The 24,518-nt window shown below is 41.7% G+C and overlaps 1 protein-coding gene and 1 long non-coding RNA gene across 4 annotated transcripts in view; one reads left to right on the top strand and one right to left on the bottom strand.

Annotated features, from left to right (window-relative positions):
• The window catches only part of LOC136873936 (uncharacterized), a 102,981-nt gene that overhangs the window by 10,932 nt on the left and 67,531 nt on the right, over window positions 1–24,518 (bottom strand). Inside the window, exon 3 of the long non-coding RNA XR_010860203.2 lies at window positions 740–885. This is a non-coding gene — a long non-coding RNA (uncharacterized lncRNA). The remainder of the gene's footprint in view (window positions 1–739; window positions 886–24,518) is intronic.
• LOC136873933 (uncharacterized) overlaps window positions 1–24,518 on the top strand; it is a 223,359-nt gene that overhangs the window by 138,883 nt on the left and 59,958 nt on the right. For all 3 annotated transcript variants that reach the window (XM_067147296.2, XM_067147295.2, XM_067147294.2), the window contains one exon: window positions 417–527. In XM_067147296.2, the coding sequence (XP_067003397.2) occupies window positions 417–527 (111 nt within the window). The remainder of the gene's footprint in view (window positions 1–416; window positions 528–24,518) is intronic.

The raw sequence follows: 24,518 nt of genomic DNA, 5'->3' as shown, positions 1-24,518 counted from the left end.
CAGAGTGCATGGCCATAGTTTTTTGGTACCGGTAGTGCCATCTGTGGGAAAATGTCCAAACTTCTTGATGTACAACAAAAACAAAACCAAGAGAAATCCCATCAGTTTAGGAAAGTTCACATTAACACAATTACTTAATATTTCAGTAGTGACATCTTCTGATTAAAGTCTCAACTTTATATAGTAGCAATTTCACATTTTGGTCGATAGAGAAGTTCATTAAGGCACTTGTTTTGAATGTGCCGATTTGAGGTGTACCTTCCGGTACAATTATTATTATTATTATTATTATTATTATTATTATTATTATTATTATTATTATTATTATTTATATTATTATTATTATTATTATTATTCATGTGACGTTACAGAATATCCAGAAATTATTTCTCTAACAAAGATTTGTTCTGATTCAGTCGTCACCGAGCCTACAACCGACGTATCCCCGACGACACCAGACTCCTCCGGTGTACCCGACGCGCTTGTAGAGCCACTGTATCCCCGTGGTCTGAGGGTCTCCATACCAGGTGAGGCTCTCCTCCATTTTGACAAATATTACTCGCACATTATCAGCCTCTTGGAACAATTAGAAACACTGCCTTCCATTTTCAGACACGCTTTATCTCCTATCAATACTCTTATTTATTTGTTTATTTATTTATTTACTTATTTATCTACTTATTTATTTATTACCGAGCGAGATGGCTGTGCGTATAAGGTCGCGTAGCCGTGAGCTTACATTGAGAGATGATGGGTTCCAATTCCACCGTCGGCAGCCCTGAAGATAGTTTTCCGTGGATTCCCATTTTCACACCAGGCAAATGCTGGGGCTGTACGTTAATAATGGCTACGGCCGCTACCTTCCCACCTTGCGTCGCCGAAAACCTGCAATGTATTAGTACTACGTTAAACCAATAAATAAATAAATAAATAAATAAATAAATAAATAAATAAATAAATAAATAAATAAATAAATAAATAAATAAATACTTTCCTACTTTTAATAAACATCTTGTGTTAGTTAGGCCGGACATATAAACATTTATATTACATATTATAATAGTATTTTACAATTGTAGTTCCTGTATGTCAAAATGCATTTTACAAAGATTGTGTGTGAGTAGTTGTTAGCAGCTTGACAAACAAATGCATGTGATAATGTGATCATGTTGATTAATGTCTCCCAATATTCCTGTATGGTGTAATAATTTCAAGTACCACCACCACGTGCAGATGATTGTCTGAAGTTACATTCAGACTTGGACACTATAGCGGTGTGGTGTTACCTCAACGGTCTCAACATTAATGCTGGTACATGTAACAGCATTAGGTTAAGTAGGTCTGGAAACCCCATAGAGTATAGGCCTATGTATAACATTAATAATGTAGATTCCTGGGGGGCCCGGGTTCGATTCCAGGTACTGCCAGAGATTTAAGAATGGCAGGAGGACTGTTATGTGGTTGAAATGGTACATGCAGTTTACCTCCATTGGAGGTGTGCCTGAAAAGAGTTGCACCACCTCGGGATGAGGACACGAGTTTATTTATTAATAATGTGGATATTGAGCGAGTTAAAACTATGCATATCCTAGGAATAACCATTTATGGCCAACTAAAATGGAACACACAAACAGAGGAAGTGAGATGCAAAGCTGCTAGTGTGCTCGGTTTTATGCACAGAATCCTCCGTGGGTGCAAGTCGAATGCTATACGGACGGCATATCTGACTCTAGTGAGACCTATAACCTATCGTCTCCCTGTCTCGCACCCTACTACTGCAGCTAACTTTCAGAAACAAGAAGGAACCCTACGTCGCGCTGAACGACTAATTAACAAGAACAGCTGTCTGCCTTCCCTTCCGTCAATCGTCTCCTTGTGTAAACAAAGCAATTTCACCTTCTTACATAAGTCCGTCACAGGGGCCATTCACCTTTCACCATTCCCTCGCCTCTCCTTATCTCACAGCTCCGTTCACAGGGGCAAAGTGGTGTGACTTATACCCGCTTTTGCTTCGGAACGACCTCCCCGCCAACATTAAATATAAAAATGTTAATAGAGTTAAATATTATGTTAGGAAGCTCATGCGGTGAGAAAAATGTACGTATGTATGTATGTGAATATGTGAAAGAATAAACCAGGGAGTGAAAAGTTGTGTAAATGAGAAATATGTATACATTATACTTTGTTACTTTACCTGTAAATAGAGTATATGACTGTTTTAGTTCAGGATAGGTATTTATCTCAAAAGGTCAGGAGGCACTACGTATAGGGGGCCTGTCCTTTTCCCCTGGCCTTCCATAAATACTGTAAAGGTTTATGGTAAATAAATAAATAAATAAATAAATAAATAAATAAATAAATAAATAAATAACGAATTAATTAATTAATGATGAATGAATGTAGCGTGCCATCTAATGATGAACCATTTAATCAGTCATACGGATCTTATGCATGTAATAACCACGCACATATCTAGAATCTTGTTTTGGGAGAAGTTGAGGATCATTACTTTGTCAAGGGGTTGATATTTCACCTACATTTTGCGGATTCTGGTCGCATATTCGGGATATCTACCATCTGTTGTGTCCTGCCCATATAGCAAGTCTGGGCCGTTAAGGCTATAATTTACCAGGTGAGCGGAGAAAGTAAAAGGGGAGCGGAAATGAAGCTTTAAATGCAAACAGACCTCCCCTCGCTTTGGTTAAAACATAACGGTTCGGTGCGTACACTCAACTACCACGCCTTGGATCGCTGATATTGAGACGCCCTGCATTCCACACAAGTACGTGTCCTTGTAGCTTAAAAAACAAGTTTCAACTGCCCCCACGGCAGGAAAGTGAGAGAAATACGTCCTCATCGCATTCTAACATTTGCGTCATAATAAACGCCACTTCAGGGCGCACATCAGCCGTACTTCACATAGATATACTCGTTAGTGCCTCTGGCCTCTCATATCTTGAACATACAGGTTAGAATCTCGACTCATAGTCAGCCTGTCAACTAAGCCTTCAAACGGCCAATTCACTACTATCTCGTAGCGGTAATACACAAATATTTGGGCGCATTCTGGCCTCACAATAATCCCACTCTGGGTTCGCATCTCACCCTCGGCTACGGTTTGGTCTGTTTCATTTTAAATCTGAAAGATCCTTACTCACCACAACGGTGGAAAATTATCACGTGTCCGGCTCCAAGCTGAAAAACAAGCCTCATGCAATCTCATGCACATCCTAACCTTAACTACATGGTATTAGGTCCCGTATTACCCGCACGAACTCTAGAGGTGATCTTACCTCCGAATTTAACTGAGGACAATGACATCACTAATCTTGGCACACAAAAAAGAAAAATATGGTGCTAAATAAACTACATAAAACAAATCACAACTATAACCACTAGACTAACATTCCCCTCATACCTTCTTAAACAAAGCTAGTAAAATACTAGCGTGGATCGTCAGCCCCAAGTTAAATTAATTAAAGTAACGAGAAGTGATTATGCTTAAGGCATAAAACTTTCGTAATGAAATGTGTACAAGATTAATGAATAAAAAAAGAGAAAGGGCATTAGACAACCCTATACTATATGTCATGCTTAAAAATTGCAGTTTAACTCGTCTGAAATCTCCAGCCATTGCCTCCTGCTTCCGTCTGGGGCTCATAGTGGAACTACACCATGATGGACCTGTGGACGTCAAGTCTGGAATTCCGGCATTCGACTCCTGGGAACGCCATCACTGCTTCCGTCTGCTTCTTGTTTGACGTATGCTCGTCCTGAAAAGTAGCTGCTGCAAATAAATATCCTTTTTTACTGCCTCGTACGCATCTGCGCGCGATGCTGTTACCTAGGCGAGATCCATATGCTAATCTCCTAGTTCTGTCCCGATCCAAGTAGAGCCTATTAAGGTTAGAAACCAGTCACAGACAAGTTCAGTATGCAGATATCTTGCGCGAACCGCACTGAAAATGACGAACGCGAATTAGTTCATTTACTCTCAATTCACAGTATCTGCTCGGTTGAGCTAGTTACATCCTGATAACAACTATATATTTCACTTTGTTCTAGGCACTCTGATTTTGGCAAGCGACTTCGAGGTTAGTCGCGAACGATACGCACTGAGCACTGGTCTCTCAATCACAAGGTCAGTTTCCGTTACAGGTGGAACTTCCCCAATCTCTCTCCAGATGGTCTTTGTGTAGTGGCGGTTGACCCTCAGCGGTCGTTTGAATTTGAGTAGAGAAACTCTAGATTTGCTTGGATCTCACCGCAATGACACAATTTGGCTTTCATAAATTAAATTAACATGTATTATTTCCCAATGAATGATATGACTGGCGCTCGTGGGGAAATAGCTTGCTCTACTGACTTACTGTCAGGCCTGATGCGCTCAATTTGGCTGCGTGGAGTTGGCACTATTACCTCCACGTGACAAATTAAAAACTCTCCCTACCCCTCGCACGATCTCTTTTCTCTCTCTCGCTGGCTGGATGTCTTTATTTCCGGGATGCTTACCAGTAAATTTGAAATATACGTTCCTTCCAGTTCGGGGTCTTCACAAGCAATCGTACGGTCTCTAACTCGCTCTATGGGGTCGCCTTCTCTTAAATCACGGAGTTCAGGCTCTACATGTCGCTACATTTGAAATATGTTGGTTGATAAACTGATGCTAATTTCAATATACAGATTAGTAATATGATGATAATTGAACTGTGAACTGGTGATACGCTTCATTTTTTCCAAAAGCAAGTGCGAAAGAGGAAAGAATCTCAAAAATTACAGACATAATGCGCTTAAGAAGAATACAGTTCATCCGGGGCACTTAGAGAGAATGGACTCAGACTCACTCATAATTTACACATTCTTAAAGATTAAAACCACTAGATGAAATTGGCAGTGGCGGCTCGTGACAAAATTTTTAGGAGGTTCACAACATTTTTGTTCATGTCTCAAATCAGCAAAAGAGTAACATAGGTACATAAATCATTTCACAGTTCCTTGTACGGTTCCTTCTTCACAAATACTTTGGTAGAACCCCTGTAACCGAGGATACATTTTATACGAGACTAATTTGTTAGTGTAGAACAAAAGTAAAATTCACAATAACTTTACTACACTGAGATTATTGAAGGATGCGAGCACTATTCTTGGTTTTTAAACAGCACGAATTTCACCTGGGTGTTAGTGTAGAACCAAACCAAACCTTATGGCCCACCAAGCAACTGCTGCTCAGCCCGGTGGTCTGCAGATTACGAGGTGTCGTGTGGTTAGCACGACGAATCCTCTCGGCCGTTATTCTTGGCTTTTTTGACCGCCATCTCACCGTCAGATAGCTCCTCAATTGTAATCACGTAGACTGAGTGGACCTCGAACCAGGCCTCAGATCCAGGTTAAAATCCCTGACCTGGCCGGGAATCGAACCCGGGGCCTCCGGGTAAGAGGCAGGCATATTACCCCTACACCGCGGGCCGGCTGTCTTAGTGTATAACAATAGTAAAATTCATAATAGCTTTACTGCACTGCAAACACTGAAGGATGCGAGCACTATTCCTGGTTTTTAAACAGTACGAAGTTCACCTGGGTATGACGAGAAGCATGGAAGGAATGTGTACCGCATTTACCGGTAATTTTTTAAAAATAATTATTTCCGAATTGACCCCAATAGTCTCCACATTATCTCGGTTAGTTAGGGTTCTACTGTATCACATGGTAATTATTCTCATTTTGCAAATTATAGCCACTACTCTAAACAACTTAGCATGCAGTACAACCAACAATACTAGATCATGCTTATTTAAATGATAGGATTTAGATTAGCAACTCACGTAAATGCTGATTATTTGTACAGGAGAGCAATCCTTCTGTCTTTCAATCGCGCAAATTTCTCAATCACTTTACGATTGAAGTCACTGATGTTGTTGACAAATCTCTTCTCAATAGCAAGCATAGCCAGCGCTGACAGTCGTTCTCCAGTCATGGTGTTCCTCAGAAGCGTTTTAATTCGTATTCAAAGTAGAAAAACACCTCTCAGGCTCCGCTGTCGTAATTTGGGTTGTGACAACAATTCGGAGTAATTCACATACTTGTGGAAATGTGTCCGTATCTAGTTTATCGTCAAGCAAAAACTGCAACATGGAAATGGCCCCATCATATTTCTGAAAGACATTTCTCATATACAATACTTCTAGTTCAGTCTTCAGCTGTGTCTTATTTAGGCAGGGATACATATGCGCCATTGTATTCAGTTCTCTTTCTGGAAAAGAGTCTGAATAGACACCAAAATGCCCATTCAGAATTAGGGTACTAGCGAAATCTGCCGGTAATGTAATGCAATAGTAGCTCCTGGGAGGCTGTGGCTAACCATAATAGGGGAGGTGGCGGACCCTTGTGGTCAACTGTAATACTGCCACTGGGTTGAGGGTGGCTCTAGACGACAAGGCACGTACCTTACCGTGCTCCTCGCTAATGGGAATATCAGTGCAGAAAACCATGACGTCATCTGCTTTGCGCATGCGTATGGTCTTCAGCACAATAGCGCATTATCCAGTGTGCTCGCCGCACTGTCAGTCAAAACGAACTACTGTCGGTGTAACGGAGCTTCGATATAAGTCGATTGTCGAATGCTTTCGATCGATTGTCGAAATCAGGTCGAAAGAAAAGAATGAATGCGTAAATATGTAATAAAACTGGGTGTTCACGTGCTCCTGTGCTCCTGACAGCCCACCGCCACTGGAAATTGGTACAAACAGACGTAGAAATTAGGATCATCAAATCTACTGGACCGAAAAAAAAATCAGAGAAATCACACTCACACGGGGTTTTGAGGCTGAGGATGACCCCTGCAATGAAATCACACCCATTCACTACGTATGAAGGAACACTGGACTAAAAGAAAAAAGTCAAGAAACGTTGATTCGGCGTGGTCCTAAGTGACCCATTCGCGACAAAGAAAGAAGAATTAATAATAATATATTATTAATTATTAACTTTAACAAAATTACCTTTTACATGGAAATACAAATTTAATATGTGTGTCGACATACGCGTGTGCAAATATGTACAGTATATAAGACTTTCACATTTGCAATGATTAACGCCCCGTTTAAAATGACTAATACGGCACTGGATTGTTTCGGATCAAGAAACAGTTAACCCTTTAAGTTGCAAAAGACTGGGAGACTAAAAAAAAATCAATTTTATTGCATGTTCAGAATCAAATACAATAGACTATCATACATACATATTTATTTTACAAAATCATATTCATTTAGTGAATTTTTGGTGGGAAATATATATCCCACTGCCACTTCCCGACAGCTGACATTCTTGGGGTGTTCATTGGGATAATAATTTCTCACCTAGTAAATTATGTAGTATTTTGCACAAGTAGCATAGGTAACTTTCTCGCTGAGGCTTTTGTTCTCCAGCATTTCTCATATTAATGTCGCTGTTGAGTAATTAGTCTTCTGAATAAAGGGTTGAGTCGCTGTCTGACACAACAGCACGGAATAACGGAAGTCTGGATCGGCCAGCGAGTTGTCAGATAATCCTAATTCAGAATCATCAGAATCAGGTCGTTCTAATAATAGAGGCATACAGTATTTCCTCTTCGCTCTTCCTTCACCACTGGTGGAAGGTTCCATTTCTGGCTGTGAATTAGATCTCCTCCCTAAGAGAAAGAAAATATAAAGCTTATAACTCAAGTTTTCATTCATCAACAGCATGTATCCAAACCTCATCACTGCAATTGTTGGCGCTATACAGTAATAATATTTTAATAGTCAAGCTAACTGCTAAATAAACTTACCAGAACTGAGTGAGCAATCTTCAGCACCACTAGCATCACTATTGCCTGCTCATCTGGAATTTCCTCTTCCACCCACTTAGCAATATTCTCCATATTCCTTGGTAATAAATACAAATCTACAAAATAAGCATGTAAACACGTTCATTTGTACTATACTACAGTCGCCATAAGACCTATCTGTGTCGGTGCGACGTAAAGCCCCTAGCAAAAAAAAAAAAAAAAAAAACAAACTATACTACAAATTAGATAATATACCCAGATGCTAAAGTATACCTAACAGCCTTCAAATGAACACCAATGTGTGTATGCTTATAAACTGGTGTGAAAAATCTGCATACATGACTTCAAGTTGGTATAACAACTTGGCCAAGATAGAGAACAACAAAATATTGCATACACAAACAAATATATATGCAATTCACTGATATCCAGTCCGATACTTGTGATCTGTGGCACCCGAATTTATTTCTGAAACATCAAAATTTGTAAACAAAAATATAACCTGAATCATTACTTGACATTTAACATTTATAACTGTAAATCAGTGCATCAAGGCACAAAACTAAAGCATAATATTAGTTGTGTACATGTTACAGGAAACTATTCTTACCAATTAGACTTCCTCCTTGGCTCAGGTTTTCAATAAATTGCTTCAAACTCACCTATTACAACACAACGTCGCCTGTAAAGAACTTCAAGTAACCAGAGGGATATATATTTCCCACCTAGTAACATCTGACTTGCTGGTCAAAGAGTAAATATATGACTGAGGCAATTTATGCACTCCCTGTGTTCAGCACATGAAACTACATAATCCTTGCACGGTGGGAACTAGATATCTCTCTAGAGCACTAGCTTATACTAGGTGGGAAGAATATATCCCAAAGAAACTTAAAGGGTATATAATATATTAATGATTTATTATTATTAATATTATTATTATTTAAAACTATAACTAAAATAACGAATTGCGCAGGGAGTCAAAAAAGAAGAATGAACCCATAGTATTGCAAAGTTCCTCAAAGGTACACTTTTCTCAGAAACAATTGAAGACCTCGGTGCAAAAACCGTTCAAATCCAACTTTTTTTAAAAAAAAATGATGTTTTATATATATTTGTTAAAAAAATAACACACGCATACCTTTAAAAAACGTCTCTGCTGTAGAGAAGGACTTGACTGCATCACGAATTTGCGTGAAAAAATCTTGCCAAGTTCGGATTTGACTGAATCTTGCTGTGAAACCCTCTTGCTAGATTGTAATAATATTACTTACGTGTCAGCTGTGATGAAGGACACTACGAATAGAACTCCATGTTGCACGTGCGAAATTGTACGTGTTGTGTATGGAGATGAGAATTGCTACCACAGTCCAATGCCAAACAAGATAACTAAATGCTTCCACAACAATATGTGCTATAATAAAAACATTAGCCCTAAGTCATACAGCACTATAGAATAAGAAAATAATGATTTACGTGAATCAGATTAAGTCCATAACAACTACAACTAACACTGTTACATTTTAGACATGATATGGACTTTTATGCTTATGCCCTGTCAAGAAAACAAGGTGAACCCTTCACGTTTCGCAGAGAACTTTGCTCTGCGTCTTCAGAAGAAAATCTCGGCTGTTCACGCGGAAGACTTCTAGAATAATGAGGCAATGAGGGTTTGAATTTAAGAATGCTTTATCCCCCCTCATTTTCAGTGTTTATATAGAACAGACGGTAAAGGATACTAAAGAGAAATTTGAAAAGGGAATCACAATCCAAGGAGAATAAATCAAAACTCTGAGATTCGCCGATGGTATTATTTTATCTGAGTCTGCAGAGGATTTTATTTGATCTGAGTCTGCAGAAGATTTGGAGACAATGCTAAATTGTATGGACACAGTCTTGGAGAAGGTTCATAAGTGAAAATAAGCAAATGCAAAACAAAGTAATGGAGTGCAGTCGAAGAATGTTAGGCGATGCAGGAAATGTTTGATTAGGAAATGACGTTTTAAAGGAAGTAGACGAACAGTGTTACGTGGGTACTATAACAACTAACGGTGGCAGTTGTAAGGAGGACATAAAATGCAGACCAGCAAAAGTAAGGAATGCCTTTCTTAAGAAAATAAATTTGCTTACTCCAAATATCGACATAAGAATTAGAAAGATGTTTTTGAAGACTTCACCTGGAGTGTGGTATTTTATGGAAGTGAAGCTCAGAAAGAAATGGAATAGAAGGTTTTGAAATAAGGTGTTGCAGAAGAATGCTGGAGATGAGATTGGTGGATAGATCACGAATGAAGGGATACTGAATCAAGTAGGTGAGAGAGGAAACATTTGAAAAAAGAAAGAGTTGGAAAGATAGGGCCGAGTGACTTGGCCATGCGGTGATGGGCGTGCAGCTGTGAGCTTGCATTCGGGAAATAGTAGGTTCGAACCTAACTGTCGGCAGCCCTGGAAATCGTTTCCGTGGTGTCCCATTTTCACATCAACCGGGCGAGTTGGCCGTGCGGTTAGGGGCACGCAGCCGTGAACTTGAATCCAGGAGATAGTGGGTTCGAATTCCACTGTCGGCAGCCCTGAAGATGGTTTTCCTTGGTTTCCCATTTTCACACCAGGCAAATGCTGGGGCTGTACCTTAATTAAGGCCACGGCCGCTTCCTTCCCATTCCTAGGCCTTTCCTCTCCCATCGTCGGCATAAGACCTTCTGTGTCGGTGCGACGGTAAAGCAACCTGTAAAAAAATTAATAACTACCGGGCGAGTTGGCCGTGCGCGTAGAGGCGCGCGGCTGTGAGCTTGCATCCGGGAGATAGTAGGTTCGAATCCCACTATCGGCAGCCCTGAAAATGGTTTTCCGTGGTTTCCCATTTTCACACCAGGCAAATGCTGGGGCTGTACCTTAATTAAGACCACGGCCACTTCCTTCCAACTCCTAGACCTTTCCTATCCCATCGTCGCCATAAGACCTATCTGTGTCGGCGGTGCGACGTAAAGCCCCTAGCAAAAAAAATAATAACTTTCAGGTCGTCCCGTAAACTGTTATTTTACTTAGCGTGAATTTAATAATGTATAGCTTAGATTATAGTGCTTTCTTCGCTGACCTAAAAATATTGATGCTCATTAAATTCTGTCCCGCCGATTTCTCGTAATGGGCGTTCTGGCAGACAGACAGACAGACAGACAGACAGACAGACAGACAGACATGACTCAAATTTAAAAATTGTGTTTCATTCTTATCATGTCACACAAATAATATGTTTCGAAAATTCTGATCAAGGTACAGATATGAGAATTACTTGATTTATACTGGGTAGTTTCACCCACCCCTTGTAATATAGTTTTTGGCAACCCACCGCGTTTAATACAATTCTGAAATACATCGACCCCTTTCCCTAAACCGGTGTATTATAACGAAATATATGGTCACAGGCTAGAGAACAGGAGAAATCGTGAGCGCAACTGTAAATTCACTATAAGTACCCCGAATGAACGAAGAACATGTACCTTACATCAGGAGGTGCACACACAGAGCAGGAGCAGGTATTGTTTAGGCTGGGAACTGCCCGCTGCGAGTTACGCTTCGCAATTGACAGGGCGCGGTCGGAGATCTGAAAGTGAACAATGCTCGAGGGTTAGAAGGCTTGATACCACACATGTTTTTTTTACAGCCAGTTGCCTGGTATATGTCAGGGTTGCATAATTAATACTTCCACAGAATGATGTGTTTATTTGGCCCTGAAAAGGCCGTTGGTATGGTGGCGTATGGTATGGAGCTGGGTTGGAGGAGGTTAGGAATCACGTGCCACGATTTCAGCTACCTGCTCCTGCTCGAAATGACGACTTCCATGTCGATACACAGCTGCCCGCGATGTTACAAGGACCGTCTGGCACGTTGCGACATATTCGGCTTAGCGAATCGGATAGCCTTAGAGATGATCTAGGGTGACCAGGATCGGCCGGCTCCTGTGCACACACCAGTTGTTTTACATGGCTTCACAGAAACAAGTCTAGGGACGTAAGATCGGGCGATCTGGCATGCCAGGGAATAGGTCCTCCTCCTCCTATTCATTTATCAGGATACGTCGCATGGAGATGGTTCCGGACGACCACCACCACGTGCGGTGGAGCTCCGCGGTGTTGAAACCACATCCTGCAGCGGTTAAGGAGTGGCACATGTTCCAAGAACGATGGTAGTTCATCTTGGAGAAACCGCAGATAGCGTTGGCTGGTCAGATGGCCCTCAAAGAAATAGGGACCGATGAGGTGATCATCCATTATTCCACACCACACTTTCACGCCCCACTGTACCTGAAAAGCTGTCTGTCGCACCCAATGGGGATTATCCATACTCCAGTGATGCATATTGTGGCGATTAACGGTTCAATCAATCAATCAATCAATCAATCAATCAATCAATCAATCAATCAATCAATCAATCAATCAATCAATCAATCAATCAATCAATCAATCAATCAATCAATCAATCAATCAATCAATCAACTACTGATCTGCATTTAGGGCAGTCGCCCATGTGGCAGATTCCCTATCTGTTATTTTCCTAACCTTTTCTTAAATGATTGCAAAGAAATTGGAAATTTATTGAACATCTTCCTTGGTAAGTTATTCCAATCCCTAACTCCTCTTCCTATAAACGAATATTTGCCCCAATTTGTCCTCTTGAATTCCAACTTTATCTTCATATTGTGATCTTTCCTACTTTTAAAGCCATCACTCAAACGTATTCGTCTACTGATGTCATTCCATGCCATCTCTCCACTGATAGCTCGGAACATACCACTTAGTCGAGCAGCTCGTCTCCTTTCTCCCAAGTCTTCCCAGTCCAAACTTTGCAAAATTTTGGTTTCACTACTCTTTTGTCAGAAATCACCCAGAACAAATCGAGTTGCTTTCCTTTGGATTTTTTCCAGTTCTTGGATCAAGTAATCCTGATGAGGGTCCAATACACTGGAACCATACTCTAATTATGGTTTTACCAGAGACGTACATGCCTTCTCCTTTACATACTTACTACAATATGTAAACACCCTCATAACCATGTGCAGTGATCTGTACCCTTTATTTACAATCCCATTATGTAATTACCGCAATGAAGATCTTTCCTTATATTAACACCTAAGTACTTACGGTGATCCCCGTAAGGAACTTTCACCTCATCAACGCAGTATTTAAAACTGAGAGGACTTTTCCTATTCGAGAAACACACAACCCGACTTTTAACCCGTTTATCCTCACACCATTGCGTACTGTCCATCTCACAATATTATCGAGGTCATTTTGCAGTTGCTCACAATCTTGTAACTTATTTATTACTCTATAGAGAATAACATCATCCGCAAAAAGCCTTATCTCTAATTCCACTTCTTTACTCATATCATTGATATAAATAAGAAAACATAAAGGTCCAATAATACTGCCTTCACGAATTCCCCTGTCAATTATTACAGGGACAGATAAAGCTCTAATTCTCTGAGTTCTGTTTTCTAGAAATACCGTCACCCATTCAATCACTATTTTGTCTAGTCCAATTGCACTCATTTTTGCCAGTAGTCTCCCATGATCTACCCTATCAAATGCCTTAGGTAGGTCAATCGTAATACAGTCCATCTGACCTCCTGAATCAAGGATATCTTCTATATCTTGCTGGAATCTTACAAGTGGAGCTTCAGTGGAATAACCTTTCCAAAACCCAAACTGCCTTCTATCAAACCAGTTATTAATTTCACAAACATGTCTAATATAATCAGAAAGAATGATTTCCCAAAGCTTACATGCAATGCATGTCAAACTGACTGGCCTGTAATTTTCAGCTTTATGTCTATCACCCTTTCCTTTATACACATGGGCTACAACTCTCCATTCATTTGGTATAACTCCTACATGCAAACAATAATCAAATAAGTACTTCAGATATGGTAATATATCCCAGCCCATTGTCTTCAGTATATCCCCCTAAACCTTATCAATTCCAGCCGCTTTTCTAGTTTTCAACTTTTGTATCTTACTGTAATGTCATTGTTGTCATAGGTAAATTTTAATACTTCTTTAGAACAAAGGGCACTAGGAAAGTTTTGCCAAGTGAGTGAACGCTTTAGTCTTTTTCAAAATAATTTCCACCACACTCAATACACTTCATCATACGTCGAAACCAGTCACTGAACCAACTCTGCCATTCTTCGATTACGTTTTCACACTCTTGATCACATGCTGCCAGAAACTCCTCGTCGGATGCAAAACGCCGCCCTTTCAGCTTCATCTTCACTTCTGGGAAGAGTGCGAAGTCACATGGGGCAAGATCAGGACTGTATGGAGGGTGATCAAGCACAGTCAACCCTGATCTGACAAAAAATATCTATTGTTACATTAGCACGATAAGCTGGAGCATTCTCGTGATGCAAAAGCCAAGTGTTGAGCCGTGACCTTGGACGGAGCTGCTTGAGAGCTTGGATGACCTGAGGCAGACAAGTCTCACTGTACCACTTTGCAGTAACTGTCCTTTTTTGTTTCTAGCACAACCCGACTCTGGATGCCCCGTTTAGTGAAGAATACTGCAATCATCCCTTCCTTCACTGACCTTGACTTTCGCATAGTCACAGGAGTACCCTCATCTTCAAACAGCCACACCATGTTCTGGGATTTTGTAGGGACATCGTAATGATAAAGCCAAGTTTCGTCACCTATAACGATGCTATTGACGTTATGTGAAGTCCCATTTTCAAACTGTTTGAGATTTTTCGGCACCATTTCACTCGATGTGCCCGTTGTTCCTCTGAAAATGAATGGGCACCCAAAGGGAACAAACCTTTCTAACATGGAGATGGTCGTGTGGAATTGAATGAATAGCTGGTGCAGGGATGTGGAGGGTCTCTTCTACCTGCCGATATGTCAACCACCTCTCTTGCTGCAACATTTTCCTCACAGCTTCATTGTTTTCCTCAGTCACTGATTCAGACAGTCGCCCAGAACGAGGATCGTCTTCAACCCCAAAATTTCCCCTCTGGAACTCTTTGTACCAGCGGAAAATTGTTGTCAGATTAGTACAGTCTTTCCCCAGCACAGGAGTCATTTCCTCCAGGCACTGATCAACAGTTAATCCACGAGCAAAATTGTAGTTGATAATTGCGCGATATTCACCTTTAGACCACACTGACATCTTAACTTGCTTTCTTTTTTTTCTTTTTGCTAGGTGCTTTACGTCGCACCGACACAGATAGGTCTTATGGCGATGATGGGATAGGAAAGGCCTAGGAGTTGGAAGGAAGCGGCCATGGCCTTAATTAAGGTACAGCCCCAGCATTTGCCTGGTGTGAAAATGGGAAACCACGGAAAATCATTTTCAGGGCTGCCGATAGTGGGATTCGAACCTACTATCTCCCGGATGCAAGTTCACAGCCGCGTGCCTCTACGCGCACGGCCAACTCGCCCGGTAACTTGCTTTCTATCCCACTGCTTGGTAACAACTGGTGTGAAGGTCACCACTTTGCAGTAACTGTCCTTTTTTGTTTCTAGCACAACCCGACTCTGGATGCCCCGTTTAGTGAAGAATACTGCAATCATCCCTTCCTTCACTGACCTTGACTTTCGCATAGTCACAGGAGTACCCTGTCTTCTAGACCGGTTTTCATCCGTCACCATAACAGCGGTGTCCAGCCAACAGTTTTGTTTATTGCAAAATTTTCCTAGTGCCCCTTGTATTAGTCTCCTCCTCTATCTGGACATTGTCCTTGTAACCAACAACCTTTACATACAGTACTGCTGACTGAATATTTCTGCCTTTTGAAGATCCTTGCATACACACTCCCCTTGTTCATTAATGATTCCTGGAATGTCCTTCTTGAAACCTGTTTCTGCCTTAAAGTACTCTTCCATTTTACACTAAAATGTGTATGACCGCCATTTATGCTTGCCATTATGTTATCGTGCCACTGTTCCATCGTTGTGGAATCGTGCTTCGTCTGTAAATAAGAGAATCGCTAGAAAAGCAGAATGCTGCAGGATCCATTGATAGAACGCCACCCGGGCATCGAAATTATGACCATGGAGCTGCTGGTGTAAGTGCAGATGGTATGGGTGAAACCGGTTGGTATGCAATACCCGCATTACAGATGCTCGTCTCCTGTGCAATGGCTCGTGTGCTAGTATGAGAGTTACGCCGGATAGCGTCAAACACGACCTCTACATTGTCGGCAGACATCACGGGATGATCTCGAGCAGGCCGTGTCCTTCCCAGGGTGCAGTATCCCGCAGGCGTCTTTCCCCACTCCGAAATGTCATACCCGTCGGTTGTCGTCTATCCGGATAGCGTTCTCGTTGTGCCTGGTGTGCAGCATCCTGTTTAACTTCTCCATATACAGGGTGTTAGGGGTATACGTGCAGATATTAAGCTAGTCGGCAAAGAAAAAGACATATCACAATATATGCTATGTACTTTTTACCTTGTAGTATTAGTTTGCCCTTAACTGAGCCAAATATTTCAGGACCTAATGTGTTTTGAACGGCCGTAGCAGGGTATGCCGGTTACGTCATTCTGTCCACGCGTAGTGGAAGTACAGTAGCAAAATATAGGGCTTGTTGAACCTGTTTCTTATTGCAGGCCAACGCATGTTGTTGTGCACTTCCCCTAAAGGCTTGGCAAGTAGGAGAGGATGACTCACGTGCCAGCCACTTGCTGTACTTGAAAACCGGTCTAGGGTACTCTGTATGAAATGTACACAGAATCCTTACAGTGACCTCGAAGATACGTACCAGCACATACATGCGAATCAAGTATTGTGTAGGTGTGTGTGATTTATAAGACGTCAATGGCATTACTCAGTGATCCAAGCTGACAAAATGAAAGGAAATAATTAATAAGTAAATGAAAAATGAGCGCAACATTTCGGTGCTGTTATTGCGACAAACTACGATGAATTTCTGACAATAGACAATGCGAGTTGTATATGCTTATTCATAAACTTTTCAGGTCAATGAAATGACGGTGGACACTGAAAGAAAAGGCTGTAAGTATTCAGTCATATTGTTATTAATGAGACAGATTTCAAAAACCGTAGTTGCAACCATGCGTGAACATTGCTCGAAGGAAAAATAGCTACTGTTGATTTTTTTTTGCTAGTTGGTTTACGTCGCACCGACACAGATAGCTCTTATGGCGACGATGGGACAGGAAAGGGCTAGGAGTGGGAAGGAAGCGGCCGTGGCCTTAATTAAGGTACAGCCCCAGCATTTGACTGGTGTGAAAATGGGAAACCACGGAAAACCATCTTCAGGGCCGCCGACAGTGGGGTTCGAACCTGCTATCTCCCGATACTGGATACTGGCCGCACTTAAGCGACTGCAGCTATCGAGCTCGGTCTACTGTGGAATTGCCGCCGGGCATTTCTAATAGAAGGCTTATTCTTCTTTTTCCTAATCTGTTTACCCTCCAGGGTAGGTTTACCCTCGGACACAGCGAGGGATCCCACCTCTACCGCCTCAAGGGCAGTGACCGGGAGCGTGAGACATTGGCTCGGGGGATACAACTGGGGAGAATGACCAGTACCTCGCCCAGGCGGCCTCACCTTCTATGCTGAACAGGGACCTTGCGGGGGAATGGGGAGATTGGAAGGGATAGACAAGGAAGAGGGAAGGAAGCGGCCGTGGCCTTCATGACGTTACAGCCCCAGCATTTGCCTGGTGTGAACATGGCAAACCACGGAAAACCATCTTTAGGGCTGCCAACAGAGGGGTTCGAACCCACTATACCCCACTCATGAGCTGTGGAACATCTCCATTCAATAGGACAAGGCGATTTCCAGCACCGGTTCTAATTAACATCTGGATGGGTGTAGTTGGAGGTCGGTTACATCTTTTTATTAATGTTATCTTGCTCCTGTAGAGGCAGTACGTTACTGGAGCTTTCAGAGGATGTGTCGCTTCGACTACGCCGAACCACGTGGATTTTACACGATGGTGCAGACATTTCCTCAACGGTAGACAGGACGATGTGGAACTATCAATTGGCCAGCCCTTATTCCAGTGGATTGTTATGTCTGGCGGGACATGAAACACAAAGTATACTGAACTGAAGTAACCACTTCGGATGACCTCCGTAAACATATTCTTCCGGCACCAGAGGATATTCTGAACAACACAGGTTCCTTGTCTCGAATGCGTCGCAACTGCATTCGGAGAAGTGAAGCCTGCAGAGAAGCCCAGGGTGGTCACTGTGAACAATTGCTACGAGTTTCGCTTTGGTATGTCAGATGTTACGCCATTTCTGCACCGTAATGGCTTGGGAGTACAGTACAGTATCGATGTAGTATTTTGAGTCCCGATAGTTCGATATTCTCATAAATCCAAGCAGTGAAATTGAAGTACCGGTAACAAAAATTATAAATCGAGAGTTTCAGTGCGCGAGTGACTTGTACGTGCCGAAAGCTGAACACAGCACAGGGAAGACGTGCTTGTTAAAACTCTAGACATTGACCTTGAACGCATTTTGGCAGTTCCTCAATTCTACCCTGCATGTGGTTTTGGTTTTTTACGTGTGTTCGAGCAATTTATATTTTGTTTCTTATTCACTACGAGTTAAAACAAAAGGCACGCGCTTTTAAGGGCCGATGACCTTAAAACAGCAATCATCATCATCATCATCATCATCATCACATCATCATTATTAACACGTATAAAACTTCAATAAAATGCTTGTGTTATATTCATCACTACTGAAATAGGAAAAAATTCAATCAAATTAGTTATTTCATTCCCAGACCTCGTGGAGGAGTGGGTGGGCCTTCAGCTATGCGTGTAGCTCTTGGGCCATGTAGTAAGGAAGTAGAGTTGTGAGCATGAAATAATTCAAGTTGGACGTATGTCTTGTACATACAATAAATTGAATTGAATACGTTAGTAAATATGCTTGTTGTTTAAAGGGGCCTAACATCGAGGTCATCGGCCCTGTTAGTAAATACCTGACCGCGCAGAGAGATAACCGCAGCAACAACACGGACCCCAGAGGAGGTCCGCAGAGCACCCCACCCAGGGCAGAGGTCCCCCCAAACACCCCGTTTATTGAGTAAATTTTCATGGTATGATGTTGACATAGTACAATGTTGACATAGTACAATGTTGACATACATACATACATTGGTAAATAAACAAACAAACAAACAGAGAAAAGTGGTTGGCCTTGAACTTGCTGGGCCGATTGAGACGAGTTCTTAGTCCAGTTATGTGAACAAAACAAGCACTGAGGTCATTGACCATGCTACACTCTTAAAGGCTACAGAGCAGATTAAAGGTGATGTATCACAAGGTCAAACATAAACATGTAACAGAATGTAACGTAAGATGTAATTGTGACACATGAGAAACGAAAAAAGTAAAAACAAAAAAGAGGAATAAGACGAAAATATGAACAGGTGAATAATAATAATAATAATAATAATAATAATAATAATAGTAATAATAATCAGACGAGGAAAAGAGTAATAAGAAGTAGTTCAATATGAGTAGTAGCGATAATAATAAGACTGAATAATAATAATAATAATAATAATAATAATAATAATAATAATAATAATAATAATAATAATAATACCGGTAATGTTATTTGCTTTACGTCCCACTAACTACTCGTACTGTTTCTGGAGGCGCTGTAATTTAGTCCCACATGAGTTCTCTTTACGTGCCAGTAAATCTACCGACACCAGGCTGACGTATTTGAGCACCTTCGAATACCACCGGATTGAACCAAGATCGAGCCTGCTAAGTTGGAACCAAGAAACCAGTGCTTTAACCGTCTGAGCAACTCAGACTGGCCACTTTTATTTTGATAAATTTATTAAGCACTGCAAAGGAAGCAGTACGTTATACTTTATTTTACCATTACACATATGCTTTTCGTTTGTAAACACTAAATAATAATGTAATTTTTTACGTCCTAATAATTACTTTGACGGATTTTGGAGACGCCGAGGCGCCGGAATGTTGTATTGCAGGACTTTTTTAAATACAAGTAAATCTACAGACACGAAACTGGCGTATTTCACCACCTTCAAATACCCCCGAATTGAGTCTCCATCGAACCTGCCAAGATGGGATCAGAATACCAGCGAACTATCGTCCGAGGTACTCAGCCCGGCATTAGAGCTTGGAATACGTTGGTCGTGCGGTTAGGGGCGCGAAATTGTGAACTTTCATAGGGGGAGATACTGGGTTCGAACTACACTGTCGACAGCCCTGAAGATGGTTCTCCGTGGTGTCCCATTTTCACATCAGGAAAATGCTGGAGCTGAACCTTTATTAAGGCCACGAACGCTTCCTTCTCACTTCTACACCTTTTCTGTCCCATCGTCACCATAAGACCTATCTGTGTCGGTGCGACGTAAAGCCAATTTTGAAAATCATCATATTTAGGACATTATACAACTGTCGAGATCCATAGTTATAAACGATGAGAAGTATTTTCTGGGCAGACATTATTGGCGAGTAGTCAATAATAATAATAATAATAATAATAATAATAATAATAATAATAATAATAATGATAATGGTATTTGCGTTACGTTTACGGTTTTCGAAGACGATGAGGTCCCGCAGGGGTTCTATTTACGTGTCACTAAATCTACCGGCACGAGTGTGACGTATTTGAGCACATTCAAATACCACCGGACTGGGCCAGGTTCGAACCTGCGAGGTTGGAGTAAAAAGGCCAGCACCTCAACCGTCTGAGCCATACAGCCCGGCAAGAAACACGAAATGTAGGTACGTACACCGGTAGCAGCCTTCAGCTGTTATCGTAGTTCAGTTGCTCGTAAACATAAAACCAGTTTAGCAAGTATATTACGTAACATCTCGTTACAGTAGTACATTTGCTCCGAAACATAAACAGAAACCGGTTTGGCACGGGTGGCGCGTGACTTGCCTGTTATCAACGGAAAGCTATTCATTCTCAGAACAAGGCATACTACCTATTCTAAAAACATCGTATCCCTTTGCTTTCGAAAATAACTTCCGCTGATTACTAAAAGTTTGATATATAGTGGTTCGTCACATCGTTCTCTATTGCTACAAGAAATATCTGCGCGTATACACCTAACACCCTGTATAAGTAACATATCCACATATTCGTCGCTGGAATACATCTCGAGGCAGTGAATAAACTTTGTGTTGTGAATTGCTCCGAGGGAGGGGAGTTCGCGCAGCTACATACTTACCTGCCATCGCATGTTGTTTTCGTTCCAATGGGGCACACTTTGTCCTACTTAGAACATGTATGGTGTAGCTAACTGGTTGCCTGTGTTCTAGCCACAGGCTATCACCTCATCATCATCGTTCATCCCAGCTCCATACCCTTTGCTACGATACTTACGGCCCTTTACAGGTCCAAATAAGCAAATCAGTCTGTGAAAGTTATCAAGTATGGAACCTTTCCACATCCCAGGCAATTGACGGTAAAACGATGTACTTGCATGGGATTCGAATCTTCGAGCACTGTCCACAACCAAATCTCCCGCCTCGCCCATGCCATGTAAGCTACTGCGAGGCTTGACATGCAGCGCGCAGTGTCCATCCTATACAATGCCTGTTCCTGGTCTGTGTGTACACCTCCTGTTGTAATGTACATATTTTTCGTGTCAATGCTCGTTTTACGGGTTTATTCAAGGTACCCGTAATGAATCAGTAGTGGCGCTCACGATTCCTGCAGTTTTCAAGACCGTGACCATACATCTCATTATATTACTCTGACTTAGGGAGAGGGACCAATATATTTCAGAATTGTAGTAAAAGGGATGGGACGCATAAAACTACATCGGAAATGGCTGGTGGACCACCCGGTATAGACAGGGAGGGAATACCACACGAAGGGATCGTGAAACCGGTGGAACGTTACAGATCGAGTGAGTAGGCTGCGTGATTCGGGCCGTGTAGGTGTTAACTTACGTTCATAAGATGGTGGGTTGGAACTCCGCTGTCAGGAGCCATGAAGATGGTTTTCTGTGGTTTCTTCGTCTCACAGCGGGCAAATGCTGTTTTTCTCCCTAAGAGATCCAGGGCAATGGGAGCCGCAGAGCAAAAAGGTGCTCTTTTACTCATCGATGTCCGCGGTATTACCAGTGAGTGAAAAAATCGCTGGTTACCTGCTATTGCGGGGGAAATATCGCTCTAGTCAGAAGGGAAAGCCCCCAGCGCAGGATCATCGGTATCTATTGAAGTTTGGTGGCCTGTATCGATAGTTTGGACTTAATGGCAGACTGTGGTGAACACCTGCAATCTAATATCCTGGACCTTGCAAAGAATGCAGCAAGCATAATATGAAAATTAGCATTTCCATGACGAAAGGGATGTCAGTAAGGAAATAAACTAACAAGACTGAATGGCAACTAGAGAATGGGATACGAGAATACGTGGATCATTTCGAATATTTAGACTATGATTTCAATTTTTTTTTTACATTTGGCTTTACATGACACCGACACAGGTCTTATGGTTATGATGGGATAGGACTGGGAAGGAGGCGGCTTTGACCTTAATTAAGGTACAGCCCCACCATTTGCTGGTGTGAAAATGGGAAAACATGGAAAATCATCTACAGTGTTGCCGATAATGGGGCTCGAACCCGCTATCTCCCGAATGCAAGTTCACAACTGCACGACCCTAAACTCACGGCCAACTCGCTCGGTAGCTATGATTTCTCCCAGGATGGCAGTATAGTAAGCGAAAGAGAATCAAGGTGTAGCAAAGGTAATGCAGTGAGTTCGCAGTTGCGATCATGGACAATCTGTAAGGAAGAAGTGAGTTTCTGGACAAAATTATTTTTTACATTGGGTTAAGATGAGATGGACTTTGTTGTTCTGGAGCGAAATCTTGGGTGATCTCAGAATATCTTATTCATAAGTTTGAAATGACAAGCAGGGCATTAGTGAGAACGTTCGCTGGTACGAACAAGTGGGAACAATGACAGGAGGGTACAAAGAATGAGGATATAAAGGCAACGTTAGAAATGAGCTCGACGCGTGAAGTTGTACGCATAAAGTGGTTTCAATGGTGGGGGGTCGCGAATAAAGGATAGGTTATCAAGTTGAAAATGGAATCGGCCATGGAAAGTGAAAGGTGCAGAGGGCTTACGAGTCCAAGCCATTTGTATTTCTTTGGAGAAAACAACATGCTGCCTGGTATATCTGTTGGTAGTTGTAATATTTTTTTTTTTGCTAGGGGCTTTACGTCGCACCGACACAGATAGGTCTTATGGCGACGATGGGATAGGAAAGGCCTAGGAGTTGGAAGGAAGCGGCCGTGGCCTTAATTAAGGTACAGCCCCAGCATTTGCCTGGTGTTAAAATGGGAAACCACGGAAAACCATTTTCAGGGCTGCCGATAGTGGGATTCGAACCTACTATCTCCCGGATGCAAGCTCACAGCCGCGCGCCTCTACACGCACGGCCAACTCGCCCGGTAGTTGTAATATTACCTTCAGCGTAGTCCTTATTAGTACATCAGCACCCTTGAGAAATTCTGCCGGTAAACCTTGCAATGGTGTTATCTGAAGAGGATAAATGAGAGTTACACGGATAAACGAGGATAATACTGCAGTACATTTCTGATATGGATGTTGCGAGGGAGAAGATTAACGGAATTAATAGACAGAATGAAGATGAAGATTATTATTATTATTATTATTATTATTATTATTATTATTATTATTATTATTATTATTGTTCCGAGGTATCTGTGGAACAGCAGAGGTGAAAGAAGGTGCGGGGGTGAACGGGCCTCAAAATACGAAATTAAAGTTAATTTAAAATTTAACAAGGTTATATTTTCTTTGCAAAATCAAGAAATAACAAGCATGGCAGGTACAGAGTAGCAAGACAACAAAGGTACAATCACAGTATTTACAGGATTTGGGCTTCGAGCCCCGAACTCACAATTCTTGAGCAATTAGCCCAGTTTTACCCCAAAACAAGTTTCAACAGAGGGGCAGAAAACCCCATTCATGCCCAGGAGCACTTGCTCCAAATTACACAGTAAAGCCTCCTTGAGGAGCACAGAAAACAAAATTTTCAAGAAAGAGCAACTCGCTCTCAAAATTTAAGCCTGTCAAAGGCCACGCCAAATTCCACCTTCAAGCTGTCCTCTAAGGACATAAACACAGGGGTAAAATACCCAACCTACTGAGGCCTATTAAGTGAGAAAAGGTTAATTACATGGCCTCTAAAATACCAATTTGAGAGGAGGCGATCTGCACTCCTAATACATTTTGTTTAAAACCTAATCTGGCTCTAGGCCGCTAATGCAAGGGCTAATCCCATACTAAAGAGGTGACTTTAGAAAGAAACAATTTACATTACGTTAAGGAAGAATAGGTTGTGAAAAATAAGTTCACCTCAAAACAATATGAGTGGGAGCTCGAGAGGGTTAAGCACTCTCTATCCCAATATGTAGCTTAAAAGAGAATAGATACTAAGAGCCTTTACATTTTAGGGAAAAGTTACATGGTGGAAAAGCTTCGGACCCGCCCCGAGAGTTAAACTGCTGAGCTAGCAAGAAAAGAAGTTATTAAACGGCCATTACCTTATGGATGAACTGCTGCCCGAAGAAAGAGGCGCTTCCCGCCCCCTGCTATGTACTTTACACACTGAAAGATGTTACAGAAGTGCCCGGAGACCCTAAAATCAGGAGTTTATATACTCTCGCGGAAAGTTCGAGGCGTTTGAGGAATG

The sequence above is a fragment of the Anabrus simplex genome, chromosome 5 (genome assembly GCF_040414725.1).
Source record: "Anabrus simplex isolate iqAnaSimp1 chromosome 5, ASM4041472v1, whole genome shotgun sequence".
NCBI classification, from domain to species: Eukaryota; Metazoa; Arthropoda; class Insecta; order Orthoptera; family Tettigoniidae; genus Anabrus; species Anabrus simplex.
Note: the sequence above shows the minus strand (reverse complement) of the source record. Positions and strands in the feature narration are given on the sequence as shown.